Here is a 25624-nt window from a genome sequence, read left to right as displayed (position 1 = left end):
GTGCACGTCCCTAAAACATCCTCCCGGAGAAAGGCATCTTTCCCGTTTCGCTTGCAAACGCCCTCGACTGTTTGTCATGGGTCAAAATCGCAGTGTTACGACGCTGACAAGTTTCAATCGCTCTCCGAACGCACGTGCGCAATATATACGTCATGCAGTGCATGTACTCAGTCAGCACGAGCCTCAGGTATATATAACTATACACTGTCATGTGTACCTATATTTGAACGATGTCACCGAACATTTTCGTCTAAAGCGCCCCTGACTCGAGCGATGCTTTCCCTCGTAACACATATGGCACGCCAAGTACCGACGCCCGCCGTTGCATGGGGGCGTGGGTGGCTGGCAGCCCCAAATATCTCATTCAAGAACGCTTGCCTTGCATGTTTTAGCGGCGCGTATACAACTTGCACGATACGATGCCGTAATTTCAATTACGTAACGATGGTAGCTTTGACACGTCGCTCTATAGTGGTGTGGCAAAGTTGCTAATGATCCCTCGTTACCGGTTGATACCTAGTCTGCTGATCGCGTTGTGGGACACCGGGTTGGAGAACACTGGGTAATCACATATCACCTCATAAGTCGATATGGCTGTCTTTCATTCTATGACATGAAGTAAATGTCGATTAAGAGGGAAAACGCAATAGGTAATTGCGGTGAGGATTGCTGTCATCACTACATGAAACCTGCTTTTAGTGACATTCCTGGCAAGGTTAACAATTCCACGATAGAAATGATTGAAAGATAGTATACGAGGATTGCTGGAGGAAAAGTATTCTGAGAAAGGACAAACAAACAATGAAAAAACCAAGGCTATATGTAAAGGGCAGAGACTTGGATAACGAAATCAGTTTTTTTTATTTAGTGCATGCATTCATATTGCATTGGATTTAATTTTTTTTAAAGAGTAAGAAAAATATATTTCACCTGGCTGCGCACAGGCCACTTCCCCTTTATGAAGAGGACTCGTGCAGCATCCGTCCATGAATGTGTACATCGTTGAGTGCAAGTCACGTGACCTCCTATAAAACAAATATAAGTTTGAGGTTTGATTAATCTGGTAAATGATTATCAGTATGTAACTTTCTAACAAGACATTCCTTCGTAATTAGCTTAGATGACCTATTCAGAATCCCCCCTATACATTCGCAATGTGAAAGATTTCGCTTTTCAATGCGCGGTCACATTTTCAAGGTAAAAGAGGGAACTCCCGACAGGCTTTTACCTCATTCTCTTTCCCAGTGGCATCAAAAGCATCGTTTTTCTTCACGCTGACAACCTTGTTACGTGAATTCAAGGCCTATTTCATATATTTAAAAAGCAATTCATATAATATCATAATGTAAGCCCTCATTCGTTATGAACAGTAATGTGATGGTGCCATTTATGTCTTGTTACGTATACTTATGTCTGTTACGTATACTTGTTACGTATACATCACCTAAGTGATTACTTAGGTGATGAGTTTCAGTTGAAGAGCATGCAGACAACAATCTATCGAATACTTCCAATCAATCAGACGAGCATTCGTCCAAGTTTGAAAGAATGGCCCTGCTTGTGGCTGGCAATGTTGTCGAGTTGGCTGTCGATGTTGTACTACGCTGTCAATTGTTGTCGAGATCGGTGTTTTAATACGACTACACTACGAAAAAAAAATGGTAATAATGACCACATGAACAACATTCTGAACTGCTGCTGACGAACCTCATATTCTTGAAGGTCACCATGACTGCATAAAATTACTTCACCAGCTATACGCAGGCTCCGGTAAATGCATCATTGTTTCCATCCATGCAGACCTGCTTGTTACATGCACAAATATTGTTGAAACAGAGACAAGTCTCGATTTCACGCACGGATGTCCTGACAACTCCGAAAGGATACTTGAAGTTTTCTCAGAAGTTTCTCAAAACGTTGGCAACTATACTTTTTCTATAGCCGGCTTGCCTATATATCAACGATATAACACCTCACCCAGTGCGCAACAATTCAGCATGTCACGACAACCTTCTGCATGCGAACAAACACAGGAGTCATACCGCGGGAAAAATGAGTGTTCACTGTCGAGTATATATAACTATAGCTTTGCTTTACCAGTGATAGAATGCGCAAAATTGGCCGAGGTAATGCATTTTTTAACAGTCACAGTAAGTTGCAAGCTTCACCAGCTACCCCGTTGCCTGGTAAGTCTCGTGTATCGATTTGTTATCTGGTTTTTATTAGCAATAAATTGATTGATTGATATGTGGGGTTCAACGTCCCAAAACTATGATTACGAGAGACGCCGTAGTGTAGGGCTCTGGAAGTTTCGACCACCTGGGGTACTTTAACGTGCACCCAAATCTGAGCACACGGGCCTACAACATTTCCGCCTCCATCGGAAATGCAGCCGCCGCAGCCGGGATTTGAACCCGAGACATGCGGGTCAGCAGCCGAGTACCTTAGCCACTAGACCACCGCGGTGGGGCTTTTCTATTAGCAAAATAAAATCACCTGTAGACTGTTCTTGCATGCCAATATCCCACGCTTTATACATGATACGAAAACAGATGAGTTGTCTTTCTCTAAAGTCTTGAGACCTTCCATGCTGTTTCATGTCGAGAGACAAGCTGCAGGTGCGAGTTCTATATGCTAATCTTTGCCGTGTTTTGAAATGAGAGTCTCAAGAAATGGAATGACAACCACATTTACAATGCGCATGTGCTCTTGGACATGTAGGTCGTTTTTATACCAGGCAGTCATTTGTGTTTCGGTCTTACAACAGGAGTTCCGCTGGCAAAGAATTTGTTTTTAGCGCTTCCGACAAAACAAATTCGTTGTCGGGCTCAAGAGATGTGCTTATGAGTCAAAAAAATTATATATGTGCGCCTGAAGTACTGGTAAAGCCAGCGCGATGTTTTTTAAATGCGAAGCATTTCTTTGCGTACTGTATAGGCACTTTGAGCGTCTAGCTGCCTATCTATCTAGCCGTTGACGCATGCTATCACGTCCATGCACCCCCTTAACTAGGGATAAACCAAAATTAGTACGGTTGAGTATATAGAATGGTTTGACGAATACGACTCACTGGTCATGACATGAATAATGTCACAACCCCGTCACGTACGTCGTCAAACACTTTCCAAAAAACAGTGACACACACCCGGGGGTGAGTATGTGCCGCTGTTGTGCGGGTATTTGCAACAGGTGTTCGACAGTTTATATCTACGCAGGAATGACGAAGGCACACCTGGGTATTTTTAACGCTTGATCGTTAAGATAAAGCGGACATCGGCAGCGTTGTTCGGAAGATGGCAAAGAATAAATGTCATTCCTGGCATTCTGCGTGGCAATCAAGTATTCTACCACAGAGCCCCGCCAGGTCTCGGAACTACCTTTCAATTATAGGTCCTATAATGCTCGTGAAACGCCAATTGTGGTTGCAGTGCTGGCTTTCCAATTTTATAAACATTACGTATGTACTATTCTACGATACAGCCGTCACGTCGGGTTAACATCAATTGTAGTTAGGTGTCATCCGCTCAAGTTTACTTATGGGGCCTTCAGTGTCCAGGACTACAATCCTCACTATAGCAGCAGCGCTTTATATAAGCTTAACGCTTCTGGTGTTTCTAATATCCATGTTGCTGTTGGGATCGTTACGTGACTGTAAACACCTGGTGATATAAAACATATGCGGCTTTTTAACGTATGCCTGTGCGTGCATTTGTACATACATCTGTAGCGCAACTTCGTAACGTTTCGCTCAGTAAAAAATTACAACACAGTGACCTTGCATGCGTCTACGCTTCGCATAGCATCGATTCCTATCGGTACCTCTGATCTGCCGAGTTTTTTGTTGTCGGGTATAGTGTTCATAGACGAACCATTCACAAAATAACAGACGTGCATGTGTGTGTTTCAAAAGAGAGATCATGAAAAAGAAGAGACCGTTCATCGGCCCTTGCGCACGTCAGTGTTTGGAGGGGGGGGGGGTTAATGAACTCTGCACGCATATGAATTAGCGCTTGCCATGTCGTCCTTGCATGCCATTTTCGTTGCGTAGTCCCCAATCAATGATAAACAATTTTGGTTCGACGTCCGCGGGCAGACAGCCGTTTCAAATGGCGGCCTGCATATACTCAAGCTCCTGCCAACACACTGCTAAACCTCTCTATTACATGCGCGATCTCTTTGTTCTGTCACGCTTTCCGCCCAGCGCTCCAAACGTTTCTCAAGAGGCTGTCCGTGTGTATAGCTATTCAAGAATCTTCCTTTTCATATATATGTTTGAGTCCTGTTAATGTAGCATTATATGTACTAAGGCAATCCTGTATACGGGATAGTTGGTATTTTTTAATAGTTGTAGTCAAAAGAGGATGTATGTAAAATGTATAGTGGGCTATCTGAATACACACAGCTCAAAAGCTTCACCTTGTCTCTTTCCCCAAGTACACGTGCTATAACATTAATTTCGAAGCTTATAGTACGCTATGTTTTGCGAAACAACAAGAATGCTTTATATCACCTTTTTCAAGCAAGACCAATGCGCCAACTCGTTAAATTAGGAATTAAATAGGCTTTGTCAGCGTGAAAGCATATTTTAAGCATATTACTTTTTATAGCTTCCAATATATACCCATTCTTGCCAACTCTCAACATTCATGATACAAAACTTTCAGAGTTATATCTGTCACTAAAAACAAAAACCGCTTTCGCCGTTGTGAAGTTGTGTTGTTTATTCAAGTTATCACTCCCCTCTGCAGTGTCGTTAAAGGGGGACGAACCAAATGGGCACTCAAGCGATAAAAAGAGAATTTTCATCTTGTGCGTGAACTTATCGTAATCTTACCGTCAGTGCCACCAACTACATGATGTTATGAGTGGTTTTTTTATTTAGAAGCCATTTTTGAAATAATTTAGTAAACCAGAATGCACTGGAGAATTATTCTCTACACTGCACAGCAAAATTTTGTAGGACTGAAGAAAACAACGTCTCTAAAACGATTCCGATCAATAACAAAAATAATATTCATGTCATGTGACGAACAGCCTCGGCAGTAATAGTAAAGGCTCTACGTTTGAGCAAGAGAGAGGCGACGCTTCATTTTAGCTCCTGTAGGCTTGAACAAGCGTGCACATTTCATCGGGGGATTTTTCACCAACTTCATTTCGGCACGTCCAGGAAGTTTGTGGTTCTACCTTCTATTCAGACTATAAGTATAGTGCGGCATATATAGTTGAGTGCAAGACCGAGCTGCGCTTGTGAAATTCCAAATAATTTTATTTCACGTCATGAAGAACGCGTATTGACATTCACCAAATGGCGATTGCGTCGCCTTTGTTGATACCCATTACACGGTGAAGGTACACACTCAGTGCGAAAAAAAAAAGTGCTAACAACCTCTTTTCAGTTGTTGCAGTGGAAGCGCGAGCAATGGTGCAGTGAAAAACAATTCTAGATAGAGCAACACGAAAACACGGATACTGCACATGAATTACGCTCAGCTGCACAAGGTTGAGTAAAGAAACGTCAAGGATAAATTATCTGAAGGGCTTAACTTTGTCTACAAATATAACAACGAGAAAATGGCCTCATCGTGTTTATATTCTATTTTCTGCTGGGCTGTGACCCTCCATTTGTCGGCCAGCTGATCGACGAGCGAGAAAATAATGAACCTGAGTGTGAAGGGTGTGCATCATGGACAGTTAGATGCGTCGGCAACAACCCGACGTGTCCGTCTTTGGCCTAGCATTTATGGCAAAAACTTTGAAACATAGCCAGCTGCAATCTCCATTCATCAAATCTATATGTGCAGTTTTCAAATGGAGCAATGTGTATAGCCTTGCTGGAAAGGTCAGTGAAGCTCGCGAAGAGAGGGCGCGATGGAGAAAGGGACGCTTAAGTGAAAGCAGCCATCACTTGCTGTGACAAGGCCCTGAATTCGTGAGATTTTGGGCAAATAACAATGCTAAGTGCAACCTATGCAGTAGGAAATGAAATGAAAAAATTCTGTAAGCGCTGTGTTATAATGAACTTGCCCAGCTAAAAAAAAAACGAAGAAAAACGTATATTTTTAGCGAAAAAGAGAGTGATCGAAGGAGAAAACATTCTCTAACTATGGTACTCTGGTTGCCATGTTTTAAAATACATGCTCAATTTCGATGATAGTTCGTCGAGTCAAATGGGCGAATTCAAGCCCTTCCTACGAGTAGTCCATAGTCACTTGAAAATTTTGGAAATGTGGCCACTGGTAATCACCGCAAGGCGATGCAACCTGGCCATTTTAGCTAACGAAACCGAAACCGAGGCACCAAACAGCGCATCTACCATTCACTTCGACAACGTCCTCAGTGGCGACACTGTTTCCCTCGCATTGGCGGAGAAGAAACAGCGAGAGTCAATAAGTAGCCGCTAAGTGAAGTGTCTAAGTTGACGGTTGATAACAGCGAGGGAAACAGTGTTGTCATTGAGGGAGTCGTTGAAGTGAAGGATAGATGCGCCGTTTGGTGTGTCGGTTTAGGCTTCTCAAGATAAAATAGGCTCATCGCATCGCTCCACAGTGATTATCAGTGGCCGCTTTTCCAAAATTTCAAAGTGGCTATGGACTATTCGTACGAAGGGCCTGAATTCGCCCGTTCGACTCCACCCGCTATAACCGCTAATTAAAATATTAATTGTGCTGATTTCTATAATTACTGTCGCAATTATTATTTGTACCGATCTATGTCTTCTGCCACAGGAAGGAAACACCGCAAGTACCACGCAGATACCTCCTTCCTGTAATTTTTAAATAATATAGGACACATTTCTTCAAACACCCTGTATGTGTGCCTGCATGTTATGAATATAAATTGTGTTGTTATTCCGAAGTAATAACGGCTTAATGGCGTAAGAACATTTGGGATAATTTTATTAGAAATTGCAATACTTAAATAACTAATACTTAAATGAAGTAATACTTGAACTTTATGAATAATATATATATATATAGAGAGAGAGAGAGAGAGAGATGTAACCTCAAAACGAAAAGCAAAAGTACCGCCCAAACGGGTTTCATGCCATTAGGCACTGCTGTTCATTATTGTACAGAAATTTTTCTCCTGAGAGATTTCACTTCGCGGCGCCTGAAGGAAGCATATAGGCATGGGGTGGAAGGCTGAAGCAACAGTATTGATAGACGCAGCTTTAAGCAGTAGACAAATGGAATTTCTGTGAGTAACGTCTTATTTGGGTGCCTCTAATACAATTTTGACTGATCGAAGTTTCTTGGTGCATACATGTACACAAAGATCGCAGATTACTGGTGTTTTTTTTTCTTTGTTTTCTGGTGTATAGGGTGGGGACTATGGTTCATTCAGAAACACAACAGGGTTGAAATCGAGCTCGTACAGGCTTCCAGTAGCACGCATAATTGCGCTAATTGGTATTGGTTCATCTTTTAACTGAATAAGGGCGCGCACTCAGACAAGGACACTAGAACAGAAGCTCTTGCTCTGTCCAATTTCCTGTTCTATCCTTATTCAGTTAAAAGATCGTACAGGCTTGTTACCTATGCCATCCACGTGGAACACTTAGTGGCCGAATGCAAAGACGCCCTCACACTTAAAAGCATTGAAGAATTCAAAACCTGATGCGGCTCACTACAGCACAGTGTCATTCATAACCCAGTTCGTATATCATGGAGGTAGAGTGTGGTGTGTCTGTAGTGTGAAATGTCCACATCCTCTTCCTCTCTCTTTATCACTTTTTACTCCCTTGTTCCCCTCTCCCCACGTGTAGGGTAGCAAACTAGACAGTTCAGTTGAACTCCCTACCTTTTCTGTACTTTCTCTCTTCTAAAGGTTGAGACTTATCAATCTATCACACAACTGAAGGACGAGATGGTACTTGTTTTTTTTTTATTTATTCCTGTTTACCACACCGAAAATGCCAGACGTCACCACCTGTGTTTCCGCGCATATACAAGAGTGAAACAAGAATATGTCTTCACGTGCTACATAACGCACTTTTGAAAACCTTATCATTGAATATAAATATTAGGTATCCGTATAAAGGAGGGATGCCGACAAGTCACTCTACGTGATTATACGTCTGAAGATGTCGCATATATAGTTGGAACAACACGAAACGAAAAGACTGTTACGGTGAAGAAAATTGCCGACTTCGACAATCGAAATATAAAATTCAGGCTGAACGAGAGTATAAATGCTGATATCAGCTCGATATATTTGATAGAATAAAATAGAAAATAATGAGCAAAAAGCATGCCATCTGTGCATGGGAGCCGGACTTACATCCCTGCACCGCACGTCATTGGAGTTACTGTGGAATGATTGTGTTGACTATCACCCATTTAACACATTTATATACAACACGCAGCAGTTGTTTATTTTACCTCATGCAGCAGTATGTAGATCCTCAACTATTCTGTGAAATTCACACCGCTACATTTGATATGACACGCCCACGGGCATCAGAACCACTCTTTGAAGAGCATTACGGGAAGCAGCGATGCTATTTTGCTTCTTGCTACCTGTACAGATATAAAACTTGTCTTTTGCACTCAATTCCATTCCTTCTTATCCACAGTTCACCGCCTGCTGTCTGTGGTAATACTGTACACGAAGTAACGCTCGCCTCACTGTCCTAAACACAATAAGAAATATATTAGTTAAAGTCAAACCAGTACAATATGTCAACCTTGAATTGGACACTCGTGAATTACGCTCGTGTCAAGTGATGCTTCATATAGTGATGAAGGATGGATGTTTGCTTCATATACTTATGCACAACGGGTCCTGCACTTTCCAAACTTTGTCACAGTTTTGCCGCAAATGCGAAGCAATGAACGCAACAGCAACAAATTGGAAGGTCACACGAAACATTGCAAGCAAATCAAACAAAACGTGCCCCGCGTTTCGTACGCCCAAATGACGCACGAAACGTACTCACAGGTACAGATGAACGCGAATAAGCGTCTCAGTTGTTACTTCGCTGTGTCTGAAAAGCGGGCCCTTTTCGCAAACGCAGACTGTGCCACGAGTGCAGTGACCATCGTGTGCCTGGTCACTACAACATAATCGTTCCCGTGAAAGCCCAAAGTTTACGACTGTCCCCACTGTGAGATAAGCGAGCGCATGCGAGAGTGTCCCCTCTCCGCGGGGCAAAGTACGCGTGGGAGATGAGGGCGCGCGCCGCCGCGTCGTGATGATCTGGCTACGAGCGCTTTTTGTGCCATCTCGCTGGTAATGCTGAAAAAAACGATAGTAGTTCCCCCGAGATGCCCAACGCCAGCGGTAAGTGGTGGATATAAATAGCTTGCCGCTTGAGCGTTGAAGGAGGTGCTCCTTCGTGGCTCAGTGGCTAACGCCTCGCACCCACAATTCAGAGGTCGGAGGTTTAATCCGCGCGCCAGAGTCTTTTTCTGTATTATTATTCTTTCTTGCGTTTTCATTTATATAGATACGTATACATATACGGTGATTGACGCCGGCGGCAAAATCCAGCCGAGAGTGCCCATATAATTGCCATCGCAATAAAGTTACAGTAGCCGCACTCGTATTTACTAACTTTGACGTAGAAAACACTTGTCACATTCACTATAGCTATGCGGTAGCTGTAGGTAGTAACTACATGCCAAGTTAAAAAAATTATTACTATGGAACTTTCTAATTACAGTTGCTATACCTTCATGGAAGTAGTAATAGAAACTTAGTTACTTCATTACCACGATAGTCTCCCCGTCGTTCATCCAGTTGATTACAAAAGTGCAAGCTCGAGAAATATAAGTGAATCTCCGCGGCAATATATTTAACGATAGTTAACACTTGCTAGTTACTTTGCGTAAACCCTGGAAAAAACATGCGCCACACTAAGATCTTTAGATAAGAACGTACACACGGAGGCATCAATGAACCATAAACGAGACCATGTCACGCACACACTGCAGAGTGTCGGTGCTTCTACTGTCTATCAGCAAATTGAAGTCTATTTATACCTCCATACTTTGGGGTAGCGCACGTTGTATCGGTGAGTATATAGCCATCGCTTAGACATAAATCGACATTTTGGACCAGATTATTATACCTTGTATATACGTGTGTCATGACGTAGAGCAAAGCTGCTATTCTAGCATAATTGAGGAGATTATAGTTTGGCATAGTCTTGCATAATGTATACATTGTCGCCCTTTCAGCCGAACATATATACCATATGGCCAGTAGAGATACCATTTACTGATCCGTCATGTACGCATGTAGTAAGCATTACTAATACTGGTACTGAGTAGTAATGAGAGCGTTTACTACAACTTATACATTTTTATAGTATTAAAATGGTAGTGGCAGGCATACGGTTGACAGGGGTAGTAAATTCAAATGAAGGTTGAAGTTTAATTACTTTCATTACACAAATGAGAAGCCGCAACAAACGTCTGCAAAGGCCTTACTAAGTGCCCCCGCTCTTGTTGGCATTCAACATGGGCGTAGCTGACGGGGTTTGAACCCTCCCTGAAGTTTGTCAATTTTGTTTGACTTTATATAACTACATGTGCACATACAAACGCACACATGAACATGCATAAAGTATAGTGTAACCCCCCCCCCCCGAAGAAGATTTCTGGCCACGCTCCTGGCATTCAGAAATTGCGGTACAAGTAGATACATAATATAAAATACACTGGTCACTTCATATCGCATTATATCACCGCAGCTAGTAACATTTTATCGTTTTTTTTTCTAAGAGTATGAAGGAATTATGGAACTTTTTCATGGCCTCCTTTATCGAAAGAAACCTTGTCGTATTAGCGAGAGGTTTATTACTGAGTGTAGCTGTTAACGTATTTCAACATTCAGTATCCCTGTAAATAACGCTATAATAGAGGTTAAATATAGCGAAGCTTATTGCACTATATAAGCCGCTGAAGGCTTGAAATAGTGAAACTGGATCATTCTGAAGTTTAATCTGGTTGCTTCTATAGGTTGTTGCTAGGCTATGCTATATATAGTTTGTTTCCAGGTTGCTTTTCCGCGCATAGAGGTTCGAGTTGTACCACAAACAGTGACAGGCATGGTATGAATGTCCAAACTCCTGAAATAGAAACTCGCGCTGAAACTGTGCGTTCGCATGCATATACGGGCACGTGGTCATTTGCATATGACTTCCATCTTTTTGGGCTCTTCTCGTAGCCATCGTTGCCTATCCCGTTCCTATAGTATTCTCTCGCATTACGTAACTCTGAGGCACTCCGTGCGGCTACAGGGAAGCTTAAACGTGCGGCGAAGGTGTTTAATATAGAGTTAATCCTAACGGTTTAATAAAGCTTTTTTGAATTACTGCTTACGCCTTGTCTAGAAATCTTAGTTGGTGTTTGCCGCCCATCTGTTGCCCTCTTCAATATTAGTGAACCAATAGTAAATAGGGGAACTTACCCAATTTCTGTGACATTTACCAGCTAATAATTATGAGTCTTTCGTAAACATCAAACCTTTTACAGCTGTCTCAAGTGTCAAAAACAAACTAAGGTGCAAATAAGAAGCTGCGAGGTTATTGTACATCAGATTGTGCGTTAAGCAGTCGAGCATATGTCCTTCGAAACAAAAGCTTAAGAAGGAATCACCCACTCGCGCAGTCTCATGTACATTTTTTTGCGATGTCATCTACGTGAAGAGAAAGAAAGAAAACGTTATAGGGTTAACCGGAAGGAAGGATCCCATGCTTGATCTATGTGCACTGAGAAACAAGGGAAATGGAGAATGAAAGGCACGATAGTGTATCGATAAATGGCGTGTACATACACACTTTCATAGTCGGCCACTATAATATTATGGGCATGTGTTTCCACTAAAGATAGTGCAAGCGGAAGCGCAAACACATGCACAAATCAATGGCGCCTTGAAGGTGTACGCGAGACACGGACCCTGAAAAAGTAGAAAAGCAGCTTATAACTGATATACATTTGTGCGATAACGTCGAATATTTGGAGCAATTAAGCATAATATTGCTTTATTTATTCGCTATACACCAAATATGGCTCAAGTTTTTAATCTTTTTAATGCCATTTGCCCGGCATATACCAATCATCCCGTATTGGAAACATAGCTATGGTCATACCTTCTATCTGTCTATGTCGTTCTTTTATCATCTGTTGCACGACTGGCATGTCCTGGCAATAGCAGCTGGATCGTTGCGAAGTATACGATCACAGCTTGCCATTCTATGGCCAGTTAGTAGTCCACCTTCTGGTGTATAAACGTAGGTCTCCGCTTGGAAGACAGCTGTGCTAGGCTGCGTCCTTATCTGCGAGCTAAATATTTATTGTCTACAAACACAGCCACCGGTCTTATCTTCGGTGATAATCCTGGTAGCGACATGTTCTTCACGGGTGCCGCGCCTATATGATTCCTATCACGGGGGCAGTAAATCCCTCATCGATAGCTCATACAATAAATTCATAAATCCTATTGCCAGCTCCTTCAAGTCTGCGTTCTATACAGCGGCAGCAATAAAAAACCAATGTATACAGGTTTCACGCCACAAATTTTCTTAATGGCTTTAACCGTCATACGTGCTCACGATATTATATCACTCACAGAAAATAACGCACGTTCGCGTATATATTCTAGGTTCGAACTCATTAGCTCGCTTACGCCTCGATCACAATGCGCCATGCTTCTGCAGTATAGGGACCTCAAAGCCATTTTATTTTCGTCATTTGGTTTGACGTTGGGCTGCGTAACAACAAATTAGTTCAGAAGAGCCTATAGTCTGCGTTTCCTTTCATTACCGTGACAGTGGTCATTCAGTACGTGTGACCAATATATTGTGAAAGGGATGAAAAAGCAAAAGCGACGTAATGCGTGTGAAGTGTACTGTAAGTATATACATATATGCAAACTGCGCTCAGATAATCCCTCTCACGAGGAACTTCTGCTCGCCCATTACAGTTTGTTTCGCGCTCCTTGTGTTGCAAGAGGGCGAGGGCCTCCGCGAGAGGATTGAAAATAAGGAGGGGGTCGCAGATAAATTAAGCTCCTACAAATGAGGATCGTTCAAGCGCCATCTGGCGGCGTCAAGGGCTGACCGCTTGACACTTAACCGAATGCCCGCAGAACAAAGAAGAGGCCGCCTATCAGCACTGCGTGGAGCAGCGCAACCGATAGCCGCAGCCTTTTACAAGGATCGGCGGCTTTATAACGAGCAGCCCAATCTTTACGCTACTTTTGTTCCCCTCGAGGAGCGAAGGTGCCGCCGAACCCGACGCGATCTGCTTAAATGAAGTCGTTGGTGCCGCGGACTGCCTGCCTCCCTTGGACCCCTTTTGTCACGTGACGGCCGTCGGGTCGCTGGTGATTGGCCCAAGCTGGCCTCTCATCTTGTCCAGGCCCGCAGTATGGAAATTTGGCCCAAGCAAGGGGCGACGGAGGGAGCACTGCGAGAGGGCTGACTTAATGAACGAAGCGATTTGGACGGGCCTTGGCCAGGCAGACCTTAGGTTTAATGAAAGACCCATGACGAGGGACAAATTAGTCCCCGAGAAGCCCAGGCCGCGCGTGCCGAGAGCACCAGCTTGGCACGCATATCTCAGATAGCCACTGCAGTGGCACGTTTAAAGTTTCGTGCGCCCAGTCGTTGGAAAGCCGCCGTTAGAAGTTGTAAAATTGCTTCCAAAGTTATTTCGTTCTCCTCTCGTGTGATCCAGGCCCGCTTTGGTCTAAAGTTGTGCAGAGCACCACTGCGGGGCAGTCGACGCTTGCCTGCAATGTGATGAGTGTCGCCATAGCCTAGCGCGCAGCGGGGCCTAACCTGACCTAACCCTCGATATGCACGAGGCCATGAACTGTGGGCGTGTACAGCATAACCATGCAGAGCGGGCACCTTGAAAACCTACGGAAACGTTCCGCGGTGGTGGAGATGGCGTCTTTACACAAACATATATAAATAACGACCTGCTTTCATCTCATAACCTGTATAGTCATCCGTTACGTGGAGGGGGACAGTGCCCCCTCCTCCTGGCGAACCACGGAATAACCTGACCGAACCACGCGCCAAGTAGCTGCATTTTGTTATAGACTCGTACAGCACACACAGCTAGTACTGGAATGAACCTTGCGCATGCAAACTTCATAACGATTCCAGAATTATTTTCTGCACCTCACTCAACGTATACCATTAGTACGGCTTGGCTCACCCCGCTTCCTCTTCCACTCTCAAACACACACTTCCGGTAAAAGGGCGAAATCTGCGCCTCTGATCATCGGTACAACACCAATACTATTTTGAAAGATTTGGTGGTAAAATACTATTGGAAGACGGTTTCAAGTTTTTCTGAATATTTGTCAAATGCCATAGGTAGATTTGTTTGTCGAATATCACTTCTTGTCTTAGTCGGGGCATTAGGTGAAAGGAAGTTGTGCGTCCAAGATCCGTACGTAAATGCGAAAATTGAATACACCATTCATTAAAGCAATGAATGAATTTCGCTATTTATGAGACATCTGTTGTGCAAGCCAGACCGTGTACCAATTGTGCAGTGAGATGAAGAAAATAAATTTGGCGTTGTTGTCAAAACTTTGAAGTTTGTGCAAGGTTCATTCGAGGGAGTTCCAGCTCTTACCAGGTGTTAAGGACTATCTTTATTATATAGCTGTATTTCGTTGCTCTCCTACATAGTCTCCTCACACAACTCCTTCCTATGGCTGTAAAACGACAGCCGTTTCAGCCACCATAATATCAACAATAAGTTCACGGTGTACCATATCACTTTCAAGATATCCTTCAGCGTGAGTACAGAAGCTATTGTCTTGCTCAAAGAGCGCATGACCACATTGACAGCGCTCGTATAAACCCGTCACAATCGCCTCTGACGCGTCGTAATGACCAGCAACCTTGTATCCGCATTTGTGACGCGAATCGGAGGCCCATAAACGCCACTTTGGCTTCGCGTCAGCGAACGTGACTGTGCCATCCGCAGCGCGGTTATGGTCCCGAGGGCGAGCCTCGGTGTATACGGGCCATTACTGCCGTAATAGGGCGATGAGAAATAGCCCTTTAAGGGCGCCACTTTCAGCTCCGTTGAACTGGCCCGAGCTCCAATTCCGCAGCGTCATATGTGTGCGTGCGTGTGTAAGCGTGTATAGGCTGTATTTCCGGGTGCCACGATCACCGCGTCCACATCATTATGGCCGCGCTCCACGACAGCCTGGCGAACGGCTCCATTTTCCCCCTTGCTGTGCGATGTGCAGGGAATCTTTTACTTGCCAATATCGAGCGTCCGTCGCTTCGTAAAGTTTCCGGTTGAAGTGCCAGCGCAGCCTCGGTAGTGCAGCCCTCATCGCGCTCGTGACATTTGTTGCCAGGATACCTGCGATAGGTATTTTGTAAGGGGTACTGGCACAAAAACTTTCGGTTGTTTTACGTCAGATCAAAGGCCGAACCCGAAATAGTCTAAAAATGCACTGCTAAGCGTGAGTGCACTCTGAAAAAAGTAATTACAGGGCGTTTTCAAAAGCTAGTTTCGGTTCCTTACTGTACCCTCACGTCACAACACGTTATGAGCTTCTCGTGAAGTGCTCAAGCAAGAGACCATAGCGTTTGCAGAACCACTCTGCACCGTCGTGGGTCTGTTTCTAATGCCAAAGTGGCAATTTCGGATATTTTGGTATGTGGCACAATTATCCAGACCCCTGCGTGAAGCCACCAGAATCAGTAGAATGTAGCCTGACGTTAAGCTATAGTGTGAGCTATAAACTATTTCTCCGAAGATATATGGGTGCCGGCATCTTGGGCTGTTGAGCCGATGTTTTCTTGATTTTGTATATCGCGACGGGAACGAATGAACGATAGTGTACACTAACCCGACAGTTTTCATGTGTATGCGTCTACCGTAACACTGCTCGCTTATTGGTTATAATGAAAAACCCAAAGGTTTACAGCCAAATATGGCGGCACTCAAACTCATCCGTAAAACAGTCCATATGTGTGCCATGAAAAAGTAACCTTAATAATATCAAAATAAAGAATCTTATCAGCAATTGCTGGGCTTCACAGTTGCTCAGAGCCGTCTCTGAATACAAGAGATTTGGGTGTCAGGGTAGACTCTCCTTCAAAAAATAGCGCCAGTACCTTTTAAGCACCCTGTGGGGGGGAGGGGGGGCGGTAAACGACGCTATGGTGTATGCGTAGCACAATTTTCCTGAACATGTGACTCGCTCACTGGATTTCGTGCCGACCCGTTGTGCCCCAGCGATCTCAGACGACAGCGCAGCTCTGGCCGACTGGCTCGCCCTACGCCATCTCCTGACGCCGACAAGAGCTCTCGCCGAGTGGTGCCCCATCCTATAGGACTCCTTAGACCGTGTCCATCTTTCCTATTTTCTCCTTACTTCCGGATGTCGCTGGCCCTGCGCCACGCTCTCTCTTTCCCCCTCTCCCTATCTCTATACCTTTTAGTCCTATCCTTTCAATCCCCCCTTAACCCCACCTGTCGTGAGCTACTGTTAAGGTGTCGTACCCCTGAGAGACAGTTACGGGGTCCACTTTTCTCTTCTTTTCATTTAGGAATCACTCCCCCCCCCCCCCCTGAACATGCAGTGGACCTTCACACGTGTACCGGCACTTGTTATCGTGTATTTAACGATGTTGTATATGCATACGAAATGCACATACACATGCGTAGTCGGCCAATGAAGTGTCATTTTGTGTCTCTGGTTCTGAAGAAAAATGTCTCGATAAATACAATTCAGGACATTACATACCCGAAAATGTTGACTCGATAACCTTGAGGTTTCAGCCATTTTTGTTTGCTTGTGAAATGCGAAGCATTGCATTTCGTACTTCACGCACTTTTGGCATATATCTATCTATCTATCTATCTATCTATCTATCTATCTATCTATCTATCTATCTATCTATCTATCTATCTATCTATCTATCTATCTATCTATCTATCTATCTATCTATCTATCTATCTATCTATCTATCTATCTATCTATCTATAGCCACTTATGTCTGGGTGCTCTCGTGATCACCCCCTTAACTTGGCGTGAACCAAAATTAGTATGGAGGGTAAGGTGGTTTGACGAATCTGACGCGCTGGTCAAGACATAAATAATGTCAGAATCCCATCACGTACGCCATCAAACACTTTGCGCCAAACAGTGGCACAGGTGATTGGCACTTTGTATCTATAGACACAGGAACGGCGAAAACACACATGATTAATTTTAAGCTGTGAGCGTTAAGAAAAACCTGATATCGGCAGCGTTGACCAGACGAATGCAAAGAATAAATGTCTGGGTCCCCGCAGGAATCGAACTCCAGCATTCTGCATGGCAATCCAGTATTCTATTTCAAAAGGACTCTAATGTTAGTGAAAGGTCAATTGTGGTAGCAATGCTGGCTATCCAATTTTATAAACATTACATTTGTACTCCTATGATACAGCCGTCACGTCGGGATAACGTCAATTGTAGTTACGTGCCATCAGCTGAAGTTGATTTATGTAGCAGTGTCCTGGCCAACCAACCTTGCGAGCCCCAGCGCTTCATATCAGCTTATCGCTTCTAGTGTTGCTAATATCCATGTTACTGTTGACATTGTTACGCAACTGTAAACAAATTTTTATATAAAACATATGTTGTTCTTTATATTTGCCTGTGCGCGCAACATTGGTATATATTTAGCATCACTTCAGAACGAGTCGCTCAATAAAAAATTGCAACACGGTAACCTTCACTCCGCATGCTTCGCATTACGTCGATTTACAAGGTATACCTGCAGGAATGTGGCGATTTTTTTTTTTTTTTCGTGCTAGCGAAAGCGGAGCCGGCACAGGTGCGTGTATACGGCAGATCGTGAAGTGTCTGCAGTGGTGCTAAGTTATCGAACGCAGGCAGAATAGCGACCGCGCGAAAAGGCTTGTTCCGCCACAACCGCGAGGGTCGTGAGCCGTGGGGCGCAGTGCATAGCGGTGGTGTGATGGGCCCACAGCCTGGTCTATATAGCCAACACGCATGCGGTCTGGGATAAGGGCCGCATTAGAATTCCCTGGATAGAGCCGCCTCCGCACAGCTTCGCCGAATACGTCCAGCCTCGCGTTGCCAGGGCAACCGCCGCGTATAGATTAATCCGTCTGAAACAAAAACGGCACTCACTCGCAAACGCTATAAAGGCACTCTGCTGGGCGAGAAGAGAGGCCGCGACAACCGAAAGAACGGTAGAGATAAGAAAAGAAAGAAAGAAGGAGAAATAACGAAAGACGCGAACAGCGGACCGGCATTTTTAGTGGTGTATCTGGCGAAAGAAAAAGGTAAAGAAGGAGTAGATAGAAAAAGTGGCACTGACAAGCAGGCCCCACATGGGTCTGTCCAGCAGCGCTCGCTGTCTATGTAATGCGATGCTTCTCCTCTTTGCGATCCGCTTGGCCGGTGTACGTCTTGGGCTGCCGCGGCTTTGTTGACTCAAATGTTTTTCTCCTGGGCCAAGCGAAGAGAGGCTGCAAGATCGCGGACGCAGCATCTCTCGGTGGCTTCTTTTCTCCCTGTCGGTTCGCGTTCATGTATGTGTTACATACGCACACGCCCGCTTAGATTCAGCGAGGAAACGCCTTTTATGCTTTGATTTGCTCTTCAAGCGTATATATACATTGCGATGGTATAGAAAAAAGTACAGCCTCCTCTGTGCAACCTTTCGGTCTTTGTGTGGCCGCCATTTTTGTGTGTTTAGAGACACAATTTGAGTGCCGGGACGTCGATAAGCGTCGGGTGAGGACAATATTTCGCTGCGCGTACGACCATCCTTGCTCGCTGTCACCGTGTGACGCACTGCTGTTTAAACGGGGTTGTTTTATTACTGCTTATTTTTTTTCTACGATTATATATATACTTGGTGCTATAGTGAGCTACATCTGATCGAAATGAAGGAAAAACACTGAAATACTGTATATTGATGTTCTAGACCGGCGTCATAGTCGGAGCATCACGATTCACAACGATTACGTGCTGCACACCACGGACATCACTCGGCTGATGTATACGAAGCCTATTTGTACAATATGCGAACTGGCGAACTTAATTATTTTAGAGAAAGAAAAAATACAGGCTGCATGTACCATACTGTGCGTAGCGATAGAGCCGGGGATGTCTTCACTTGTCTCTGCCGTTGCACATGAGCAGTCGGCACGAGTGCTATGTATATCATGTAAACGCGATTTTAAAGGGACCCTGTAACAATATTTTAAGTAACCATCGAACAGCTTCACTTAAGGAGTTGATTCCCTCACAAATCGACCTCCGTGAAAATCTCCATAATCCGCCAACTACGAGTGGAGTTACAGACATTTGTAGCACCCTGGTAATCGCTTTCCTCTCTTGTGTCGTCCCGACGAATGCGCTGGAAGCTAAGTAGGTGGGATGGCAAGGTGAAAACAACTTGCGTCAAGCACGCGTCATGACCTTGAGCACATTTCCTCTTTTTTTCTTTGAACGCGCGCATTTTTGTGTTATGGTGAGCGAGCGTGCGGGGACGTGGCGGCCTCGCATGGCGGCCCCAGTAACTACGCCGCCCACGATGCTAAAGTTAGCCAGTGCAAGGCTGTGAATTTAGGTACATGGTGCGGTCATTTTGGTATATGGCAGTATTATAGTATAAAGACGAGGCAATTATTTCTAGCTTACTTTAAAAATCAATTCGAAGTTACAGGACAAGCGCTGCGCTATAATGTTTCGCACAAGTGTTCACAAGAACCTATACGGAGTGATCGGCATCGTTTTCGCGCCACTGACGAAGCGTTGCCGGGCACTTTTAAGCAAAAGTGAAGATGACTGCAGTAAATATAGTGCTCCAAATGTTGGTGATAAACAAGCGGGAGCGATTCGTAATGTTAGAAAAGCGTTGAAATATGACGGCATATGCTCATCAAGTGTTGAAATACACATGATTGATTGATTGATTGGTATGTGGGGTGTAACGTCTCAAAACCATCATATGATAATGAGAGACGCCTTAGTGGAGGGCTCCGGAAATTTCGACCACCTGGGGTTCTCTAACATGCACCCAAATGTGGTTAACTACGCAGTACAGCCGCATAAAGGGTGGTCATGGATTTCTGCAGAGTGCGCCAATCTTCATCAACCAGTCATAATGATGCAGTAGTTTATGAAGTAGGAACATAGCAAGACTGGAGATCGGTAATAAACGGCGACATAAATTGCTCTATACTGAGTGCGAATACCCACGGAATATTTGAAGAAACTGTTCCACGATAATGCGCCTGTTCATACGGCTTGTGTGTCCTATATACTTTTCGGCAAAACACACAATATGCTGTCCGTCATGCGATTTACTATCTATTAGATTAGCGTTTTCATGCGAGATTTTTTTTTTCTGTTCTGGGAGTTTAAACTAAGGAACTCCAACTGCAGTGCCATGGCTAGATAGCACTCCTCTAAAATGGGTTTTCGAAAATGGATTCCAAAAATTTTTAGAGATGTGAAAGGATGGTGCTTAAGAAGAATCAAAGTAGATGAAATATTCGTTCGCCTATGGTGGGAGCCTGCAGTTCTGTTCGTATATTGTGGCTTGTTGTGATCGTTGAACCGCGAATCCACCGTCGTATGTTTTCATTTTGGTTTCCGGGCTGAAAGTGAAAACTCTTTTTGCACCCTAAGATGTTGAAGGATGTGACACAGTGGATAACCACTTCAAGTTAATCTGTTTACAACTTAACTATGCGTAAAATTTTCTAATTTGAAGTTCAAGGCATAAAAAGAAAACAAGGAACACTGCGCAATGACTCATGCTATTGAGGCTTAAATCGGGAGTTGTTAAAAAATACAGATTTATCAGATATATATATATATATATATATACATACACGAAATATTTATTTTTTTATTTATTTATTGGGGGGGGGGGGAAGAAGGCTACATTTAAGGGCTCGTTTTTCCGTGTATTGAATCAATATTAAGGAGATCTAACAGACAATAATGCCAAGGAAAGTATAAGGGAAGTTATTAGACCGAAGTGTAATGTGAATGTGAAAGAAGAAAAGTGGGTGAAAAGATAATTTGTCGTGGGCTGGAACCAAACCTGCGACTTTCGAATAACGCGTTCGATGCTCTACGACTGAGCTACCAAAGCGGGTATCCTGCCACTTTTTTTGTATATATGTGAATTTAAACGTGGAAGTGTCAGTCAGCGCCACTATAGTAGCCAAAGCGGCGAGTGTGACACACTCTTTATGAGCCTATTTGGCGTTACGCAGCACGTGAACTTATTACGAGCTGGCAGCTGACCAACAATGCCTCGTATACAACCTAACGGCACCAAGTCTGCCAGCATGAAACCCTCGTTAATGAAAAAAGGGAAAGAAGTGTATACTTAAGGCTCGTTTTTTCGTGCTTTGACACAATATTATAGAGATCTAACAGACAATAATTCCAAGGAAAGTACACAGGAAGTTATTAGACCAATCGTAATGTATATGCGAAGAAAGAAAAGTATAGGTGAAAAGATAACTTGCCGTGGGCAGGAACCTAACCTGTGACCGTCAGCTGCCAGCTCGTACTAAGTTCACGTGCTACGTGACGCCAAATAGGCTCATAAAGAGTGTGCCACACTCGCCGCCTTGGCTACTGCATGGTGGCGCTGACTGACACTCCCACGTTTACATTTACATACATACCACAAAAAAGTGGCTGTGAGGAAAGCCGCCCTGTAGCTCAGTAGTAGAGCATCGAACGCGTTATTTTAAGGTCGCAGGTTCGGTTCCTGCCCACGGCAAGTTATCTTTTCACACACTTTTTTTCTTCGCATTCACATCACAATGCGGTCTAACTTCCTCCATACTTTCCTTAGCATTAGGCATTGTCTGCTAGATCTCATATATATATATATATATACAGAGAGAGAGAGAGAGAGAGAGAGAGAGAGAGAGAAAGGGAGAGAGAGAGAGCCGTAGCACATGCATGCCCCTCGTAAAGGAACGGTGGCTCATTAGGCAGTTGCGCCGACTGCTGGCGCAAACTATATTGATCGTGGCTGTAATCGATGACAGCTTCGCAGTCGTTGGAAGAGGTGAGCCGTGGCCATGGTATAAAGGCCTGTCCATTCGGAGCTCATGAGAAGCATCTGCATGTCCAGCTATGGACCATCAATCGCAAGCGCAGTCTTTCCACTGTGCCGCGCGAGACATTTGAGCGTGATCAGTCAAACAGGCCTGGTCATTTGTCCGGCCGCTTCTCGGGCGACATATCGATTCGGGTTGTCCTTATCATTCGCTGATAGATGGCTCTGCTCTATCCGTGGCTCAAAGAAAGTTTATTGTCGGTCATGCGCGCTTCCACGCTGAAGACCAGTGACCGCTCGTAGCTGCGATTTTGTTTCTCACAAGACGTTCACTATCGTGTGGATATATGAACACCATGGGAAATTCATAAAGGAGGTCGACATGTAAACTGCAAATGCAGTGCAACTTATACATTCTGAAGGACCATGAAAATGTCCAGGAACGAGAATGAAGTGCAATGGCCGTAATACGCGGAGGCTCTAACAACTTGTTCATCCGTTCACCGTCTGAAAATTGTTCACAGCACCGGCTGTAGATGATGCCTTTCAGAACATTAAACAATTTACGAGCATTGCAGAACGATAATGACGGTAAGGTTATACGCTTGTTTGATTTGCAACAGTCCCTCGTGCAGGTCCTGATGCTAGGATTTTAAACTATATTAAGAGTTTCTTTTTTTCTTCGAAATGAGCCAGATTCAAAACCGAGGCTAGCTCAAATAAGGCTCTATTGGCGCCATAGGTCGGCGAACTCACTCATAAGTCAACTCTATCGGAATCACTCAGACTCAGATTTAGCCGTGAGTCCGAGTGAGTCCGGCTGAAGAATATTTTCGTCAGCATGAATTCAAGAGAGAGCGACTCAGGAAAATTTTGGTGAGTCGGAGTCCGAGTCAACCCGAAACTCAAAATATAGAGAATGAGCGAGCATGTCTGAGCTCCGCAAGTTTCGCCGACCTATATGATTGGCACATACATACTCAAAACATTCCTATAAAAATATTACTAATTAATCATTATTAATAGGTAGTAATTTATTATTGATGTTTTAGGGGAAAATTGAAAGCATACATTTGCCAATACAGCCTTTTAAAGTTTTCGGGCAGACAATACGACTGCATCGGTTTATTGACCCATTCCTGTCTGGCCTCGTCTTCTTTCTCTCCTCTGTTCTTCCACTTGGCCCAGTATAATATACGTCTTGAGTAGTCCTGGCTGCTTGGTCGTTTTCACAACTAGGTGTGGACCAGTGAATGGGGCTTTTGAGTACAATCCTTTTCTTACTATATAGCTATAGTATCATGGAACCAGGGTTGATCTTTCGCATCTTCGTACTGTGGCGACGATCAAAGTGCATCTTCATCGTACTTCTGTATTTTGCTGTTGGAGTTGGGTCTTGGGGCGTTCATTCAGTGTGATCCTGCCAGCTAAGCCCAGATCTTGGTCCGCTGGCAACTAAAGAACAGTACCAAACCCAGCGAATTGTGGGCTGCACACGATACCGGCGGTGTAGGACCTGTTATGATGATGTATCGCTACCTCCAAAGCACTGTTCCAGCCACCCTTGAATTCCGGGTATAACGTTATATGCATCTTGAGGTCTCTAATCAAGTGTTCAGCAAGATAATTAGTCTCTGGATGATAAGGCGCTGGGAATCGAAGCACGATGGTCCTTTCACGGGCCCAGTTGCGTAGCTTCTGACTCCTAAACGCTGGCCCAATATCGGCAACGATGACCTTGGTGTGTTCTGAAAAAGAATTGAAAATTTCTTTCTGCAGCAGTGCTATTGCGAAATTCGCGTCTTCTCTTCCAGCTTTTGCGGCCGCGAAGCGCGGGTACTCATTCACCGCGACCAGGAAAGCTTGGGTTCTTCGCCTTCACTCTTTTTCTTAACTTCAGTGAAATCGAGGTGAATTACTTCGAATGGTGTATTCGAATATTCTGGTAATACCATTCTATTTCCAGAAAACTTTTCAAACCTTATTTAGCTAGTTATGTTTTGGATCTGGCCCATTTCGCAAAATAAGCTCCTCATATGTAGCTATGATACAGTTACTAGTTGCATATTTCACTCAACAAAAAATGTGATGGTGCTTTCAGAGATAGCATATGTGCCGTCGTCAGAAGTAAAGGACTATATTCAGTGACCATACGTCAGAAAACCTGCGGCACAAGTGCACGTATATAGTCCGTGAAGCGCATGTTGTACGTACCGCGGTGCTTTAACCACCGTGGCACGTACGATCGTCATTTTGACGGGGACTTTCCGAAAAGCTCTTAAGAAGATACTTTGGACCGTACCTAGTGCTGCGACGACTGAGTGATGTCACTTACGAGTTTGTTCCCGACAGTTAGCATAGCACAAGGCGTCGCCAGCACCATCCTGAACTCGTTCACGTAGTCCGCATGAAGCCTTACGTCAGCGAGTGATTGCGCGATACTTTTCTTGAGAAAAAAACTGCATTACAGACTTCGCATTGGGGCGATGCTCTTTGAGAGGGAGGCAAATGACGCGTGTCTACATGTGGATGAAAACTATGATGGGGGATTTAGTGGACACGAGGTAGTGGGCCTCTAGCTTCACTCGACACCGAGAAAGACTATATTGTGGCTCAGCTGTTGAGAACACGCTGCTTTCGTTGTCTCAAGGTGTACCTGTGTTTTTTGTTCGCGTTGTACCGCGACAATATGTAACAGTACCAGTCGCGACATTGTGTGGAGATGAAAACACATACACGGTGATTTAAGATATGTAAATCATCCGGGAGCGTGGTGTGTGCCTATTACTTTCGGCCCTATTGCAGCGGCACTGGGCTTTTTAGGTCTCATATATAGATGCCACGGAACTCTGATAGCGAAGCACGGGCTTTAGAAATTGTGCTTTGAGAAATAAGCACATTTGATTCGTCTTGGCAGACCGTATACGTATGAAGCTGACATCGTCATCTTACACTTTTCTCGTAGTGCAATCTCACTTCACAGACGATGCTGTGAGTCGGTCAGAAAGACTGCATGAGCTGCATCTGGATAATATGTTGAATGGTAGAAAATCTAACTCGTTTATAGCCGCGTGAACAAGTGTGGCTTGTTCGCTTGTTTGTGAGATGCTCCTTTGTGTTATTGCTTCTTAGAGGCTCGCACATTTCTGAAGGGATTCGCCCTCTATCCGCTAGTACAGCAGTGGCCCTGATGAAAGCGACCGACAGTCTCTGTGGCATGACACATCTTAAACTGGGATACTATCAGCCAGTTTTAAATCTCAGTAGTAAAGCTGTCAGTATTCTGACACGTTGATGCTCTGCCTCGTTGGGTATACGCCGACGTGGCACTAGTGCGTGGCTTCTATATGCGGAGCCGACTTTGTAAGAATCTAGCAGAATATCCTTTTGGGCCGATTGTCTACCATGAACACAATAGAGTATAACGCGAAAAAACGACGAGTCCCCGTCGTTTTTCGGGTACTTTTTCGGGTATGATTGGAATTCCCTGCCTGCATCAATAACAAGCATTATTGAATCCATTCAATTTAAGAATATCGTTAAAACAATGATTACCTAATTACCCCCTGTATG

The 25624-nt window shown here is 44.2% G+C and overlaps 2 protein-coding genes across 2 annotated transcripts in view; one reads left to right on the top strand and one right to left on the bottom strand.

The window, feature by feature from the left end:
* LOC119175439 (uncharacterized) overlaps positions 1 to 25624 on the bottom strand; it is a 196527-nt gene that overhangs the window by 75410 nt on the left and 95493 nt on the right. The window contains exon 2 of the mRNA XM_075877259.1: positions 931 to 1025. Coding sequence (XP_075733374.1) covers positions 931 to 1025 — 95 coding nt within the window. The remainder of the gene's footprint in view (positions 1 to 930; positions 1026 to 25624) is intronic.
* HGTX (HGTX homeodomain transcription factor) overlaps positions 1 to 25624 on the top strand; it is a 42801-nt gene that overhangs the window by 545 nt on the left and 16632 nt on the right. The window lies entirely within an intron of this gene.

Source organism: Rhipicephalus microplus, chromosome X (assembly GCF_043290135.1).
Source record: "Rhipicephalus microplus isolate Deutch F79 chromosome X, USDA_Rmic, whole genome shotgun sequence".
Taxonomy (NCBI): domain Eukaryota; kingdom Metazoa; phylum Arthropoda; class Arachnida; order Ixodida; family Ixodidae; genus Rhipicephalus; species Rhipicephalus microplus.
The sequence above is the reverse complement of the archived record's forward strand: the minus strand, read 5'-3'. Positions and strand labels throughout refer to the sequence as shown.